This window comes from Anabas testudineus, chromosome 16 (genome assembly GCF_900324465.2).
Source record: "Anabas testudineus chromosome 16, fAnaTes1.2, whole genome shotgun sequence".
In the NCBI taxonomy this organism is placed as follows: domain Eukaryota; kingdom Metazoa; phylum Chordata; class Actinopteri; order Anabantiformes; family Anabantidae; genus Anabas; species Anabas testudineus.
The window spans coordinates 1,022,654-1,039,252 of NC_046625.1; the positions used below are offsets into that span (position 1 = coordinate 1,022,654).

Below are 16,599 nucleotides of genomic sequence, written 5' to 3' on the forward strand. Positions count from 1 at the left end.
CTTGAATCAATCCTAATGTAATTGAGGCGGCATAAGATTTGTGGCGGCAGAAGCTCAGGTGGTAGAGCAGTCGTCCACAAACCCCAGGGTGCGTGGTTTGATTCCTGGTTCCTCCTGGCTACTTGCTGAGGTGTCCTTGGACAAGACAACAAAATCCCGGCAGTAGCGCCGACTCAGTCTGGCAGCTGTCCAACTGCAATTTCCCCAAGGGGATTAATAAAGTATTCATTATTATTATTATTATTATTATTATGTGTATCTGGGGTTTAAAGGACATTAACTACAGCACATCTTTAGGTAATTAAATGCAGAATAGTTGTCTTAATACATGAAAGATATAATGACACTGCAGCTGTGTTAATAATCACGATCACCATAAGTCACAATTTTACTGTTTCCAAGCTAAATTTTCTAACATTACTTATTAAATCTGTATATATTATTAACTGTGATGATCATCTGATAACTCTACATTTTGTAGCTGAATTATCAATCAACATATTAATTGGAGGATGAAACCATAGTAAGAAACCATAGTTGCCCCTAATACTGTATAAGTAAGGAAAGATTTGATGATCATTAGCAGAAATTAATTATTTTTTTAATTCCAGCAAAATTAACAAATTTTCAATATAATAAACCATAATATAGATAATAATAATTCACTTGGTTGTTGGTTGGTGGTTTATTTTATAATAAACCAAAAAGTGTAAGTAAATGAATATTATAATAATAATGTATACTTTATTCATCCCCTTGGGGAAATTCGTTTTGGACAGCTGCCAGACTGAGTCTGGCGCTACTACGGGGTTTCGGTGTCTTGTCCAAGGACACCTCAGCTAGTAGCCAGGAGGAACCGGGAATCGAACCACTCACCCTGGGGTTTGTGGACGACTGCTCTACCACCTGAGCTACTGCTGCCCCATATTATATTATATTGCTTATGGTTTATTCTATTGTATATTGAGTAGGTAAAATTATTATTCCATGTGTGAAAAAGCTTTACATTCACAGTCCTTAAACTGTCTGACAATTGTTTGGTTTCTCCTACTACATCTGTATTCTGTGTATCTCTACCCAACACCCTCAACTCCACATCGAAACACAGTGCAGGTTAGTTGATATAATAGTTTTAGTCTAGTAGTGAGACTGAATTACCATTTAATTCATCGTCTTTTCTTTTAGACTGCTTAACAAATATAAAATGTGATATCTATTGGAGGTACTTTAACATCTGTAGAGCACCAGTTCCTGCATTATATGTTACCTGAGACGACACCACCTAAGATAATTGAATATTACAGAAAAGATTGAACTGTAATACTGACTATAATTTTTCATTCAAATTTGTTACAAATGAAATCTTGATCCATCGCGATCGTACAACTACACAATCCAGCTGCAGTGATCTAAAAAACTACTTTCTTTCTTTCTTTCTTATCTTTCTGTGTGTGATGTTCCTCAGTCTTCTGAGGAGTGTGCACACTGTAGCTGGTCCTCAGGTACTCATTGACATCACTGAGACAGCAGTTCCCGGTACTGAATTAGCTGGGTTCTGACCTGACAGGGCTCATGAAGAGTCAGGCATTGTGTTGGACCTCCTTTTCGGAACTCTTTTATTGTCTACCACAAACAAATTGTTTTTTCTGTCTCACACTGTAATACTTTTGATGCCCCTTTGACATTTATATTACACTGTAGAAACTGAAGTTGTATACTTTATCTGTGTTGTAGGACGAGACAAACTCTTGAGTGGTCCCAAAATGAAGGGAAGGACAGCTCTTCTCTTCAGCATCATCATAGCAGCCTGTTCCTGTGGCATCACTGCTCAGACAATAGGAGAGTGTGAAAATGCTACTAAGGCTGACATCGTCTTCCTAGTTGACGGCTCTTCCAGCATTAGTCCTGAAAGCTTTGAGGAAGCCCGGGGTTTTCTTCGCAACCTCATCAGGGCCTTTGATATCGGTCCCGATAAAGTTCAGATTGGCTTGGCACAGTACAGTGAAACACCTTATAAGGAGTTCCTGCTGAAGGATCATACAGACAAGAGGTCATTGCTGGGTGCATTAGAGAGAGTTTCCCACCGAAAAGGAGGGACAGAAACGGGCAAGGCCCTCAACTTTATCCTGCAACAGTACTTCACCAAGGAGGCTGGGAGCCGAGTCGGCCAACGAGTGCCTCAGATCGCTGTTGTCATCACAGACGGAGAGTCTGCAGACAAAGTGGCTATACCTGCCCAGAACCTGAGACAGCATGGAGTCATTGTTTTTGCCATCGGGGTAGGAGAAGCCAATCAGAAGGAGCTTAGGTCCATTGCCAACTGGCCTCCAAGTCGCTTTGTCCTTAGCACTGATAGCTACCAAGCTCTGCAGAGGATGACGGAAGTAGTGCTGAGAACTGTGTGTGTCTCCGTGGGTGAAGAGAGTGAATGTAAGAAAAATCAGAGGAAACACTTTATAGTTCTTTTTATAGTTACACTTTTCAGTAATTGTAAAGTAGAATAAAAAACAGAGGGTAGGAAAAACAAGGTCTGTAATAGATTATAACAATACTGCCTCTATCCAGTAGCTTTGCATTTACATTTTAGTCATTTGGCAGATGCTTTTATCCAAAGCAACTTACTTAGGGTAGGCAGGATAAGCGTAAGGTCAACATGGAGAAGAGTAAGACTTAAGTTAGCAGTCTCCTCAAGGGCAGGATGGAAAGCAGTACATCACTGAGCATGTTGAGTGCAGTCAGCCTGTCTAACTGACACATATAACCTAACCGTCAACCGAAATGTAATATTATCTTCTGTGTCTTCTTTCAGCTTTGGCCGACCAATACGCTGATATCTTCTTCTTGGTGGACAGTAACATGCCTTCAGCACAGTTCAACGTGTTTAGATCAGAACTTATAAGAACGATCAATCAGCTTAATGTTGGAGCGACCACCTATCGAGTCGGTTTGGCTCAGTACAGTGAAGGTGTCAGTGTTGAATTGCTTCTCAATGCTGCCAAAACCAAACAGGAAACCTTGAGCGCTCTTCGCCGTTTCCGCCTACGCCCACAACCCAATCAACAACGTAATTTGGGCAACGCCCTGCGGTATGCCAGAACCCAGTTTTTTACTAGTGAGGCAGGGGGCCGTGCAAAACAAGGCTCTCGACAGTTCCTGGTAGTTGTGAGTGGAAGTACATCAGATGATCTTGTGGCTAGGGAGGCTCGTCTCACCAAATCAGCTGAGATAACAATCGTGGGGATGAACGCAGGTACATCGAGGGATGAACTGGAACGTTTTGCCTCCACTGGGTATATATTTGATTCTCCCAGAGTAGGTCTTCTGAAGGATATCTTCACTACTGAGAAAAAGGATATCACCATCACTGAAGGTGAGATATTTTTTTCAGCATATTTGGTTGACTTGTTGGACAGTTTATTAGTACAGACCATCACTTGTATATCATCATCCATCATTTGTATATAGAGGTCCACATTTTAATGGGACCTGTAGAGCACTGAGGTCTGAAGGTTGGGTTTGTTATGGAAGTCTGTCAAATTAACTCGAAGCTAACATTAGCTAACATGACGTTAACCTAGTGAAGGCTAAAATTTGCAAGCTGTCAGATATGACGTCTTTTCTTGTCAGTATAATATGTCAGACAGTAAAATTAATCCTCTATATTAACATGATTTTGACAAGTACACTTTGTTATTGAGCATATTTGTGAGTATTCTCTTGGCATTTCATATTACAATATTACATAATTATAATAATATATAAAATTATACAAATTACAATTATAATAGACTTCTCATAACATTTTCTGCAATCCCAATTTTGGTTTTGCAGTTATCAATAAAGTTACTGATTAGAACTGCACATTGTACAACTGCTTGTAGACAATGAAGAACAGAAAATATGTCATGTATCTCAATTCAATTAATTTTGTTATATAAGTTATAACTATAATAAGTTGTTGAAAGCTGTTAAAACTATATATGTGGAGTAGGCAAAAAAAACACAACTTTGGTGAGTTTTTTGCCTGTAAAACTACAAATAACAAAAATCAGGCTTACATGTTAAAGAAACAGTAATAAACTTTTTACCAATTTCTCGTTGACTAGACATAGGTTATGAATTATACCTTACACTGCATTCCAAATGATTATGCAAATTGGATGTAAGTGTCATAAACATTAAATGTTTAGTTTTTAAATAAAACTCATGGATGGTATCGCATCTCAGGGCTCTTTGGATCACTGAAATGAATCTCAGACACCTGTGATAATTAGTTTGCCAGATGAGCCCAATTAAAGGAAAAGTACTGAAGAAGGTTGTTCCACATTATTAAGCCGGCCGCAGGTTTCAAGCAATATGGGATAGAAAACAGATCTCTCTGCTGCCGAAACGCGTCAAATAGTATAATGCCTTAAACAAGGTATGAAAATAAGTGTGATCATCGTACTGTAAAGACATTTGTGGCTGATTCAGAGCACAGACGGGTTTGTGCAGATAAAGGCAGAATGAGGAAGGTTTCTGCCAGACAAATTCATCGGATTAAGAGAGCAGCTGCTAAAATGCCATTGCAAAGCAGCAAACAGGTATTTGAAGCTGCTGGTGACTCTGGAGTCCCGCGAACCTCAAGGTGTAGGATCCTTCAGAGGCTTGCAGTTGTGCATAAACCTTCTGTTCAGCCACCCCTAACCAATGCTCACAAGCAGAAACGGTAGCAGTGGGCCCAGTCATACATGAAGAATAATTTTCAAACACTCTTGTTTACTGATGAATGTCGTGCAACCCTGGTAGGCCCCTTTAGGGTCCCTGAAGGTAGCAAAATCATCTTCATGCATGACAATGCATCATCTTATGCTGCAAAGAATACATCTGTGTCATTGGCTGCTATGGTCATATAAGATGAGAAACTCATGGTGTGGCCACCATCCTCCCCTGACCTCAACCCAATTGAGAACCTTTGGAGCATCCTCAAGCCAAAGATCTATGAGGGTGGGAGTTGAGTTTGCATCAAAACAGCAGCTCTGGGAGGCTGTTCTGACATCCTGCAAAGACATTCAAGCAGAAACTGTGCAAAAACTCAAGTTCAATGGATGCAAGAATTGTGAAGGTGATATCAAACAAGGGGTCCTATGTTAAGATGTAACATGCCCTATTACGATGTTTTTGATTGAAATAAGACTGGTTATTATCGACTATTATTATCTGGTTATTCCTATGTGCCATGAATGCAGCAGGAGCAGAGCCTTTTGATTTCAGTAAATATGACCACTTAGTGCTGCAAATTCAACAAAAGTCCATTTTCAGTTCTTTACAACCTATAAAATGCTTTAATTCTGTTGTGCATAATAATTTGGAACAGTGCGTTTTCCGTTTGTTATTTTTGAAATAAGTAGTAGCGTTTGTTAAATAAAACTCGAATTATACCCAAATGGTAAATTACTTGAAAATTATACTGACTGTCATTTGCAATGACTAATTATAAAAATCAGAGCAAGTCAGTCAAAGAAGTTAGACAATTTCTGCTTCATTACTGAGTTTTGTAGCTTCCTACTTACTGTAATTTCTTAACGATGGCAACCTAAAGGGCTGGGTGGTTTGTTTCCAAGTCTTATGTGACTGCTAGCTTTAGTTTTCTGTTGTAGCTTCAAGCATGAAGTTGGTTTGTCAGGAGGAAACGGCTCACAGTGGCTCACGGTTGTAGAGACTACATAACCTGTTAGTTGTTCATTTTTTTAAATATATTAACATGTTTAAGGAGCAGATGGGTCAAGTTAACTATTTACACTTCTTTCACAGATTGCAAAGGAGCCAATGTGGCAGACATTGTGTTCATCGTGGATGAGTCGGGAAGCATTGGAAATGAGAATTTTCAGTCGATGCGTTCGTTCCTACGCTCGATTGTGAGCGGCCTGAATGTCAGTGAGAGTAGAGTCAGAATAGGCATTGTTACGTACAATACAGATGCCACAGCTCAGACCTACCTCAACTCATTGAAAACCAAAGCTGACGTCCTGCAGTTCATCAACATCCTGCCTTACAGAGGAGGTGGTACAAACACCGGAGCTGCTCTAAACTTCACGCGTGAACAGATTTTCACTGAGGAGGGGGGGAGCAGGAAAGGTGTCCAGAAGGTGGCGGTGGTGATTACAGATGGTCAATCCCAGGATAGCGTGACCGAAGCAGCAGCCCTTTTTCATCAAACTGGTGTCAGTGTTTATGCTGTAGGAATTAAAGATGCCAATGAAACTGAACTGATTCAGATCGCTTCTTATCCCCCCAGTAGTCATGTTTTTAATTTGATGAATTTCGCCGAACTGAAACCCTTGAAGCAGAAACTGCAGAAAACACTGTGCACTAACATTATCCATGAAGCAGTCGGGACGGGCAAAGAAGACATCAAAAAAGGTTTGAAACTGTGTGTGTGTGTGTGTGTGTGTGTGTGTGTGTGTGTGTGTGTGTGTGTGTGTGTTGTGTTAGTATTGAGATCTTTAAAGTCTTTAAATGTCTAAAATTAGTATTAGTATAACATAATGAAATGAAAAGAGAGAGTAAAAATCTGATGTGTGTGCAACTAATTATTTTGAATTAAACAACCACTGAAGAGTTTTGGTTCCTGAATGAAGACTGAATGCCAGAAGTTTCCAAAATAACACTGGTCATAAAACAATAGTTTATCCACTCAAGTCATGTTCGTTTGTGTTGTGGGAAAGTGAAACTGTAGTTGTTGCCCCTTCAGTAGCTGTTCTTCAAATGTAGCTGTTGCTGTTTAAATGTTCGTTTTAACACTGTTGTTTTGTCTCCCCAGCATGTAAATTAAAGGATGAAGCCGACATCTTCTTCCTAATTGATGACTCCGAAAGCATCACAGAAGGGGCCTTTAATGACATGAAAAAATTTATCCTGGAGGTTATCAAGCCCTTCCATATTGGGCCTCATAATATCCGCGTGGGGCTTGTGAAATATACACATACTCAAACTTTGGAATTTGATCTGTCAGACTACACAGATAAAAAGAGTCTGGAGACAGCGGTTAAAGGTATTGTACACAAGGGTGGTGGGACAGAGACGGGGAAAGCTTTATCATTTATGAAACCCTTCTTTGAAAGAGCAAGAGCCGCTCCAGTGCCAAAGTATCTGATCGTCATCACCGATGGAAATTCCACTGATCCAGTCGAAGATCCTGCGGAAGAATTAAGAAGGCAGGGTGTCAAGACATTTGTTGTTGGGGTGAAAGGTTCATATAGACCTCAACTGGAAGAAATTGCTGGTGACCCCAGTAGGATCTTTGAAGTCAGTAATTTTGAGGCTCTGAAGTCCATCAAGTATCCCGTCATGTCAGAGATTTGTATTGAAGACGGTAAGAAAGTATGACGTTTACTATACTCAAAAAAAGAAGTAACTTTTTATTTAATTTAAATGATCATAAGAATTTAATTTCTTTTAACATTGATAACAAACTTAGAAATGAATTTCATGAAACGGCATGTCCGTCTGAACAAATAAAGCACTACTGTCAAAGCTGTTATTCTTTTATATATTGTAAACATGACCTCATCTCGAATGCAGCAGGTCAGGGCAAATTCCAGTCAACTGGTCTTATTTAGACAAATTGGATGAACCAATTTAGACATTGCTGTTTTTATCGGACAGGAGTTTTAGTAATTTGAAGTACTACAATTTTTGGTTTAAGGGTGGAAGTACAGTCTCCAGACTGAACCTCAGAAATCGATCTAACAAGTGAGGATGAGCAATTCAATTGAAATAGATCGTCGTCCTCACCATCTTTATTGCCAGGGTTGTTTGTTTGTAGTCTTACACAACACTAAAATTTCCATTCTCTGTGTCCACAGCTTGTAAGGACGTATCTTTTGACGTGATTTTCTTGACTGACAGCTCTGAGACTATTCGTAAAGACGACTACAAGATAATAAAAGATTTCATGAAATCTGTTATTAGCAAGTCCAATGTTGGTCAAAATGATGTGCGTGTTGGAGTGATGCAGTTCAGCACCGGACAAAAACTGGAGTTTTCCCTCAGCCAATACTACAGAAAGGAGGATATGTTACAAGCTGTTGAAGAAATGGAGCAAATAAACGAAGGAACTCTCACAGGAAAGGCTCTCACAGAGGTATCAAAGTATTTTGATGCAACCAGAGGAGGGCGCCCTGAACTGAAGCAGAGACTGGTGGTGATAACAGATGGAGACGCAAAAGATGAAGTCGCACGTCCTGCTAAGGCTCTAAGAGACAAGGGAGTGGTGATCTATGCCATTGGTGTAGGTGAGGCCACAAGCACCCAACTGGAAGGCATCACTGGCTCAAAAGACAATGTCTTGATCTCGAGCAACTTTGACGCAATGAAGGCTCTGGACAGAGAGTTGATCTTGAAACTCTGTAAGGAAGGTAAGAATAGCCCAAGACTGTCCAAGTCTTTAGTCTTTAGTCTATCCAACATGGGTCTGCACACAAATAAGCAGGGAAATGTTTATATGTTAAAACATGTTTATGTATTAAAGCCTTTCAAAGATTTCCAATAATACTGTTTGAGACGTGGATGACGTACACCTGCATGCTAAAGTGCAGGCACCCATAGGCAAATGACAAATCTTATGTCCATAGTAATCTTCTCGATCTTCTCTGTGTCCACTATGGGAAAAGGGCTATGTAGCCCACTTACCCAATTCCTATAAAACTGTCCACAAACCAGAAGATTAATTGGTAACTTGATTGGCAGTTAACTAATTCCAACATGTAAATAAGACATTTCAGACTGGTTATTCATCTGTGTATGTGTATGATATGTATGTTTCAAGTAAACATAGTGAGGACTAATCAGCCAACCCTCCCATGTACCCTTTACTCTTTGTCTTTGTTTTCTAACCAGAATGTAAGAAGACAACCAAAGCTGACATTATTTTCCTGACGGACGGCTCTACAAGCATTGAGGAGAATGACTTCATCAGCATGAAGACGTTTATGAACTCAATCGTGAACATAACCACAGTTGGCAAAGACCTGACTCAATTCGGGCTCATTCTCTATGCTGATGAACCAAAGTTAGTTTTTACTTTAAAGGAACATAATTCCAAACAAGAAGTTTTCGCTGGAATTGAAAAAGCACTGCAACCAACAGGAGACACCTACACAAGCAAAGCCTTGCAGTACACGTTACAGTACTTTAGCTCTACACACGGTGGCAGAAAAGCATCCAACGTGCCCCAGATACTCATGGTGATCACAGATGGAGAAGCCACCGACCCCCACCAGCTGAAGCAGTCGTCTGATAAGCTGCGAGAAGCCGGGGTCGAAGTCTTTAGTATTGCAGTGGAGAGTGCAAATAAAGAGGAGCAGAGAAAGGAGCTGGAGATCATGGCTGGCGACTCATCCAGAGTTTTCTCTGTGAACAGTTTCAAGGATCTAGAAACTCTGTACAAAAATATTTCTCCTGTTCTCTGCAATTCCACAAAACCAGGTGAGCAGCGTCACATTGCATAAACCAACCTCAAGCACATTCTAAACCTCTGCAGTTCATTAAATACACAGGAACTGACTTTCTGACACAAACTATTAGAATGTGTCATCACAGTTTCTCCTGAACAGCAGTGACCTCTCATATGATGGTTGTCCATAAATGTGTATAATAACATTAATGTTTTATCTATGGTTAATGCACTCTTTAATCCATAAATAAGATCACATGTTATGAATAGTGCAAAGTGCTGAAATCTATCACCAGGCCAAAGGTACCTGTAGTTGTCAGCGCAATATACAAAATTCTCCACCTCTTCCACTTGCATGTCTTCCACAATCAGTATCAGTCAATAGTCAAGTTTGACGAGATGTCAAGCCACCGTAAATTCAGAACCTGATAGTTCGGTTCTTTATCTGCAAACAATCATTTATTTTATGATAATTGATGATTCAGCCTGTCCAGGGTGTACCCAGCCTTTCTTCCAAGCTTGGACAGGATCCAGCAACCCTGTAGTCTCTTAAGGTGTGATGAGCAGTTTAGATAATGGATACGTGCATTTTTTATTAGTATTGTGCATTAATGATTTTCTCTTGCTGTGTTTTTTTTTTTGCTCTTCCAGATTGTAAGGCCGGTGATGTGGTTTTTCTACTTGATCGGTCAGGCAGCATCACCCCAGGCAACTACACCATCATGAAAGATTTCACAAAATCCCTAGTGAAAAGCTTTAACATCAGTAAGGAGTATATGCACTGTGGAATTTTACAGTTCAGTGATAACCCACATGATGAATTTTATCTCAACAAGTACTTCACTCAGTCGGAAGTGATCAACCATATTGACACAATGAAATACACAGCTGGAAACACGTATCTCGGAAAGGCCTTGATTCGCACCAAGAATTACTTTGATCCATCACAGGGAAGTCGCAGAAATCAGAACATCCCCCAGAATCTGGTGGTGATCACAGATGGTGATTCTCATGATGAAGTAGATGAAGCAGCTGAAGAGCTTAGAGCTTTGGGAATTACTGTGTTTGCAATCGCCATTGGAGATGTCCATGATCTGCAGCTCTTGCAGATCACTGGCACCCCAGAGAGGCTGTTCCCTGTGAAGAACTTTGAATTTGCAAGTATTAAGACAAAGGTGATAGATGCCGTCTGTGGAAAAGATGACCCCCCAAGCCCCGATCCCCCTTCCACTGGTGAGTATTGTGTGATTCGACCTTTTGACCTACTCTATCCCACCAAAATGCTATTGGTCCGATTGGTCTTTTTTTGTTCTTCCAGATTGTACTATTGATATCGCCATAGGATTTGATATTTCTCAAAGAACTGGTGAGAGGATGATCAATGGCCACAACAAGCTCAAGATCTTCCTGCCTGAGATTGTACATTATATTTCCTCAGTACCAGCCCTTTGCTGCACCGGTTCTAAACCTGTTAAGACCAAAATTGCATTTCAGGTGGTAGATCGGGACGGCAAAAAACTGTATGACACAAACTTTGATGACTACAAACCTGATGTGGTGGATAAAATCTTGAGTCTGCAGGTGTCCAGACCTAGCTACTTCAATACTGCTCTTCTGAACTCCTTCAGGGATAAATTCAAAGCCGAGTCCAGTGCTGTTGTTAAGGTGAGAATGACTGAAATCTTTGCATATGTCAATCATGAAATTACAGTATAAAGTATTTTATCATCATGTGTTTTTTTAGTTTTTATTAAATATAAAATGTTATGGTGGAAAAAGTAAGTGAAACAAGGCATCTGATGCCACTTAATGCCAACTGGAGTCAGGTGTTAGCAAACCTGGAGTCCAACCAATAAAATAAGTTTGAGTTGTGGTTCAGAGCCACCTTGACAGTATGAAACAGTATCAGTGTGCTATTCACAAGCAGCATCAGCTATTTTGATCCTTCCCTCACAAAAAGAGAGTCAAGAAAATCGATGATCAAACAGTTTAGATATTCTTCAGTCCACAGTTAGACAAAGCCATTGCTCTCCAAAAAAGCAATGAAGCACGTCTGAAATTTGCCAAAGACCACTTTGAAACTTCACACTATTGTGTGGACAGATGAAATGGTGGTAGAATTGTCTTGGAAGAACATAAAACATCATGTATGGTGTTGTATGTTCCTACCAACATTAAAATATTATCTTAAAAGTGGTGAACGGAGCATCATTGTCTGGTGCTGCTTTGCTGTCTCAGGACCTGGACCACTTACCGTTGTGTAAGATGAATTCCCAGGTTTATCAGGATCATGTCCTGGTGACAGCCTGCAAGTTGAAGCTCAAATGTAGCTGCGTCATGCAGCAGGACAATGATCCTGAACATCAAAGGTAATCTACTACAGAAAGGCTTTGGAAACATCACATCTTCTCTGGGATTTAGGCCAGATCTACACCCACCAGAGATATTCTTCTTCTCTTTCGGCTTTTCCAATCAGGGGTCGCCACAGTGAATCACCTTTTTCCACCTCACTCTATCGTGGGCATCTTCTACCCTCACACCACCCAACCTTATGTCCTCTGTTATAACAAGTCTTATGGACGATTTTTACGCCAGATGTCCTTCCTGACGCAACCCTCTCTATTTATTCGGTCTTGGGACCGGCACAGAAGTCACAATAATAAGTGATAATGTTATAAAATTCATATTTATTTCTGCAGTATCTGGGTAACAATCCACAGCTCTGGTCATATTCCTCTGAGCAACAGACAGCTCAACCTTTTCCATTCTTTACAATTGTGATTAGTGCCGTTTTAGCCCAAAAGAGAACACAACGATCCCCCGGCATTAGGCCTCTGCTCGGAAACCCGTTTATACTTCCCTCTGTGTTCGCAGCTTTATGGGCAGAACAAGTGTTTTATGCAGTGTAGTACTGTCGGGGAACAACAGTTCAGCAATTCCATAAAAGCACAGTTTAATATGACTAATCTCATCCATCAGGTGCTGTTGATGTTCTCAGACGGACTTGATGGTAATGTGACGAAACTGGAGACCGATTCACGGCAACTCCAGCTGTCTGGTAACTTCTTTTCCTTCAGTATTTTCTTACCATTGTTTCATTCAACTCCTCATCCAGCCTCTGCTTTTTGTATTCTCCCCTTACTGTTACCTATATAAGTGTCACATTTTTTACTTAAATCATCAAGTATGTGCATGATTATGAAGAAGGCATGTGCTCAGCACCTTTTTGCTTTTGATAACAATAGAAGTGAGTTAACTTTAAATACATATGATTTAATCTTATTACTATTGTTTACAGATAACAGTCGCCACAAGCTAAACATCTCTCTGTCAATATTTAGTCACTGCATGCAAAAGCAGCATAATGAAACAAAAGCAGGAAAAGTATCAATAATTTGTTATTATTTATTTTCATTATTTGTTATTATTTTATGATCAATTTAATAAATAAACATCAATGAAAAATATCAAGATTTGAAATTCTCTAAATATCATTTTAATTTGGTCAGTTCCAAAGATATTGGGTTATTTAATCTGTTAATCAACTAATCAATTAACCAGTCAATCAATGATTTTTATGTTACCAAAACACATGTTGTGTATTTTTGCTTTCTCACATTTTAAAATGTATTGGTTGTTTGGATGTGCTAGGGCACAAAGATTTGACCCGGATTTACAAGACCAGCTTATTTGAATATAGTTTAAAATCCACAAAGGAACTGTTCATGGTTAAATCAGACATGGTTCGAAAGAGAATCCAGCTTTAACTTCATCACACTAATCCATCAAAACATGCAACTGGACTTCCGATTACCTGTGTGAGTCTTAGTAAAGCTTGTAGGTTTCCACAAATTCTCGAGTGTGGTTTCGTTTCTCCCCTGCCTGAATAGTCTTGTTGATGGGACAACAGAAAGGGAGAGGGCAGAGGGAGGGTCTTCAACCTGCAGATGGATTAAAGGGCGGCATGATGAGTTAGAGACAGGTAATGCCTGATACTTACGCCTCCGCCGTGTTAATTGTAATTGTGAATTGTCTGCAGGGGTCAGCGCTCTGCTGGTTGTGGCTCTGGAGGGAGCACACAGGCCTGCTGAGCTGCAGATGGTCGAGTTTGGTCGAGGATTTGACCACACCCTTCGTCTCAGCATTGGGATGCCGAATGTTGGCAGCACCATACTCAAACAGATTGTAAGTCATTTATAAAACCACTAAGTTCAGGTAAACAGCCTCTAGACCTCAGTCTGGGAACCCTGGTCCTAGAGGACCGCTGCCCTATTTGTTTTCCAACTGTCTCTGCCATCTCCAGTAAAAATTACCTGGATCAGGTGTGTTCAGTCAGTCAGTCAGAAGCTTTTAGTCCACAGATGGTGAGAGGATTGCCACTGAAAACCATCTTTGGGAAGACTTATTACAGTTTTCCAGAAGGAAGCTAGATTACTCTGATGTAGTATGTTGACAAGTAGTACACAGACTGGGAAGAGAACAACATGTGAAGGGCTTGATTTTCTAATAATCTCACAGATTAAGATTAGTGTGTTATATGCGATTGCAAATGAAAGAAGTTGGAAAAGTGTCACCTAAAGAGAGACTACAGCAAGATTAAAAACTGCACCTTGTAACAATTCAGAAGCTGCCTGATGTGCATGTTGTCTGTCAAAATGGAAATTTGCATTGATTATGTTTGGTATGTTCTCTGCAGGACACAGTGTCACATAGAGAGTGCTGCAAAGTCCCATGCAAATGTTCTGGACCAGAAGGCCCCCGTGGGTCTCCAGGCACACAGGGGAGTAAGGTGAGTGATAATTTATATGTGTTTTATATTTTTATTTTATATAAAGGATATTCTTTTCTTGAAGCCCATTTCCCTGCATTTTAAGGTTGTTTTTTTAATGTATTTAGAAAATAATATCACAAGCGCTCGGCTGTCAATGTTTTTATCCTAATGAATCGCAATTCTTTGAAGATAAACATGAACTGCTTAAACCTTCTCTTAATGTTTCTGTTTCTATGTTTTTTATTTAGGGTGAGCCTGGACAGAGAGGTCAGCCAGGCTTCCCTGGGGAGGAGGGACTACCTGTGAGTGCTTCTTCAGTCATTCAATCCACTTTATTAATGTCCCTCCATGTGAGAAGTGGTGGAAAAACAATTTAAAAAGCTAGAAGCTGAATCTCTTTTGTGGTTTTCTTGTTTTTAAATGTGTGACAGATATTCACCAACATCACACCACATTTCTTTGTATGTATGGAGTGTATGGAGATATGTCTACTTACTAACAGACCAATTGGATCAAATTAGTAAAATGATGCAGTGATGGCTGCAGTGTTTTTATGATCAAGACGATCACGATGAATTCTTGCCTGTTTAACACAGTAAAGCAGTCACTGTATATTTACAGTATGAAGCTGTGTTTACTTTGTTGGACTGTTGCAGGGCGACAGAGGACCTCCTGGACCAAGTGGACTTCAGGGAATCCAGGGCTGTCCTGGCACCAGTGGACAGAAGGTATAGTACAGTAAAAATAAAGACGGTATTTTTTTCTGTGTTTTTTTCTGTGTTTATGACAAGGAAATAGTGATTGTTCAAATAGCACTGACGTTCTTTGCCTACCAGTGCCAGTTAGGGTTATCAGCCTTTGCTTTTAGTGGTTTAGTGGGAGAAACGTGGGGTTTTTATTTTTATCTGAAACAAGCTGCATCTTTTCAGGATTGAAACACTTTTCACTGTTTAGACAGAAGACATCTGTGGGCAACATTCCTATGCAATTTAACATTTTTAATCCTTTGGTACATTGAGCAGTACAGAACGCTGCACTTGAGATTATTCTGTGTTTAACATTCTTGGACGTCCATATGTTGTGACACATTAACAACATTTGAGAACGTGGACGTAAAATGAACAGAAACAGACAAACATACTTCATGTAAAGGTTACAGCTCCTTTTTATAAATTGAAAGCATTTATTGTCATCAAATTGATATTAAAGTCAGAAATAATAAAGTTAGGTTAAGACATATTATTAGTTTTGGTTTCATCACTGTAATAAACCACTGTGACCACAGGTCAATTGTAGGTATAAAGATATAAAATAGTTTATATTAGTGATAGTATATAAAAGCACATGTAATCATTGTCCTGTGAGATGTTGAAAATGTGATTTATTGTGTCTGCAGGGCTTCAGAGGCGTCTCAGGCGACAGGGTGAGTGAGTCAAACCTGCTGGACTGAAAAGCAATTAAATGCAGTCCTGCATTTACTGAAGGTTTTGACAATTTACTTAAAGTAGTAAAGCAGTTTGACCTGACAGCTGATACTCTTCCACTGCTGCAGGGTGAGACAGGAGAAGACGGGCTGAACGGAATCGATGGAGAGCAGGTAACTATTTCAGCTAGTCTTTAGATAAAGACCTAAAAATCATTGTTTCCTTCTCATAAATAAAGTACTTTATGTAGACTTTAAAGATTTTAATACCTAACCCATGGCTGCATGTGACATCAGTAAAATGCTGCAAACAGCCATTACAGTTTCTTTAGGTGTTGTTCAATAATCCAAGAACCAAAGTAAATCAGTCTTTGATATAAAGCTGGAAGAAATAATAAATCATCACAATGGAAAAACTGCTGGCAAATAGTATTTCAGTTTATCAATTCATTTTGTAGTTTTAATTTTCAATATGAAATATTTAACCAACAACCAGTAAAAGTCAGTGAGTGTGTTTCAACAGGCTGTTTAAATTCAGATTCAAATGTCTTTAAAATATTCCTTCTCAGTATCCCTAAAATAGACATCATCAGAAGGAACTACCAACAAAATATTAAAATATGGATATTAATGCACCTTTTAGAACTACAAATATTATCATTTCAGCTGTAAATGTTTAATAGAGAACTCTAGTTTTGAATTATTATGAAACATTAAACCATAATGTGATGATGTGAAGATACAGTAAATGACTGTTGCCAATCAACTGGATCAATCAACTCTTTCTCTCTCAGTGCTGATCTGTGTTCTGGTTCTTGTGTTTGTAGGGAATGACTGGACTAAACGGAGCCCGAGGAGAGAAGGGAGATCCAGGAAACCCAGTAACCAAACCAAACATTTATACACAGATATCAGCTGTTTATCAGATGTTGTTATATCTACATAGACTTAAATTCTTCTGTTTTGGAA

At 39.5% G+C, this 16,599-nt stretch overlaps 1 protein-coding gene across 1 annotated transcript in view; it reads left to right on the forward strand.

Annotated features, from left to right (window-relative positions):
* The window catches only part of LOC113169891 (collagen alpha-6(VI) chain-like), a 36,210-nt gene that overhangs the window by 6,511 nt on the left and 13,100 nt on the right, over positions 1 to 16,599 (forward strand). Inside the window, exons 3-18 of the mRNA XM_026371663.1 lie at positions 1,735 to 2,430; positions 2,810 to 3,370; positions 5,794 to 6,402; positions 6,803 to 7,354; positions 7,848 to 8,399; positions 8,881 to 9,468; positions 10,088 to 10,669; positions 10,755 to 11,101; positions 12,416 to 12,494; positions 13,476 to 13,621; positions 14,133 to 14,225; positions 14,456 to 14,509; positions 14,864 to 14,935; positions 15,604 to 15,630; positions 15,760 to 15,804; positions 16,458 to 16,511. Of these exons, the coding sequence (XP_026227448.1) occupies positions 1,764 to 2,430; positions 2,810 to 3,370; positions 5,794 to 6,402; positions 6,803 to 7,354; positions 7,848 to 8,399; positions 8,881 to 9,468; positions 10,088 to 10,669; positions 10,755 to 11,101; positions 12,416 to 12,494; positions 13,476 to 13,621; positions 14,133 to 14,225; positions 14,456 to 14,509; positions 14,864 to 14,935; positions 15,604 to 15,630; positions 15,760 to 15,804; positions 16,458 to 16,511 (5,028 nt within the window). The 5' untranslated portion in view covers positions 1,735 to 1,763. The remainder of the gene's footprint in view (positions 1 to 1,734; positions 2,431 to 2,809; positions 3,371 to 5,793; positions 6,403 to 6,802; positions 7,355 to 7,847; positions 8,400 to 8,880; positions 9,469 to 10,087; positions 10,670 to 10,754; positions 11,102 to 12,415; positions 12,495 to 13,475; positions 13,622 to 14,132; positions 14,226 to 14,455; positions 14,510 to 14,863; positions 14,936 to 15,603; positions 15,631 to 15,759; positions 15,805 to 16,457; positions 16,512 to 16,599) is intronic.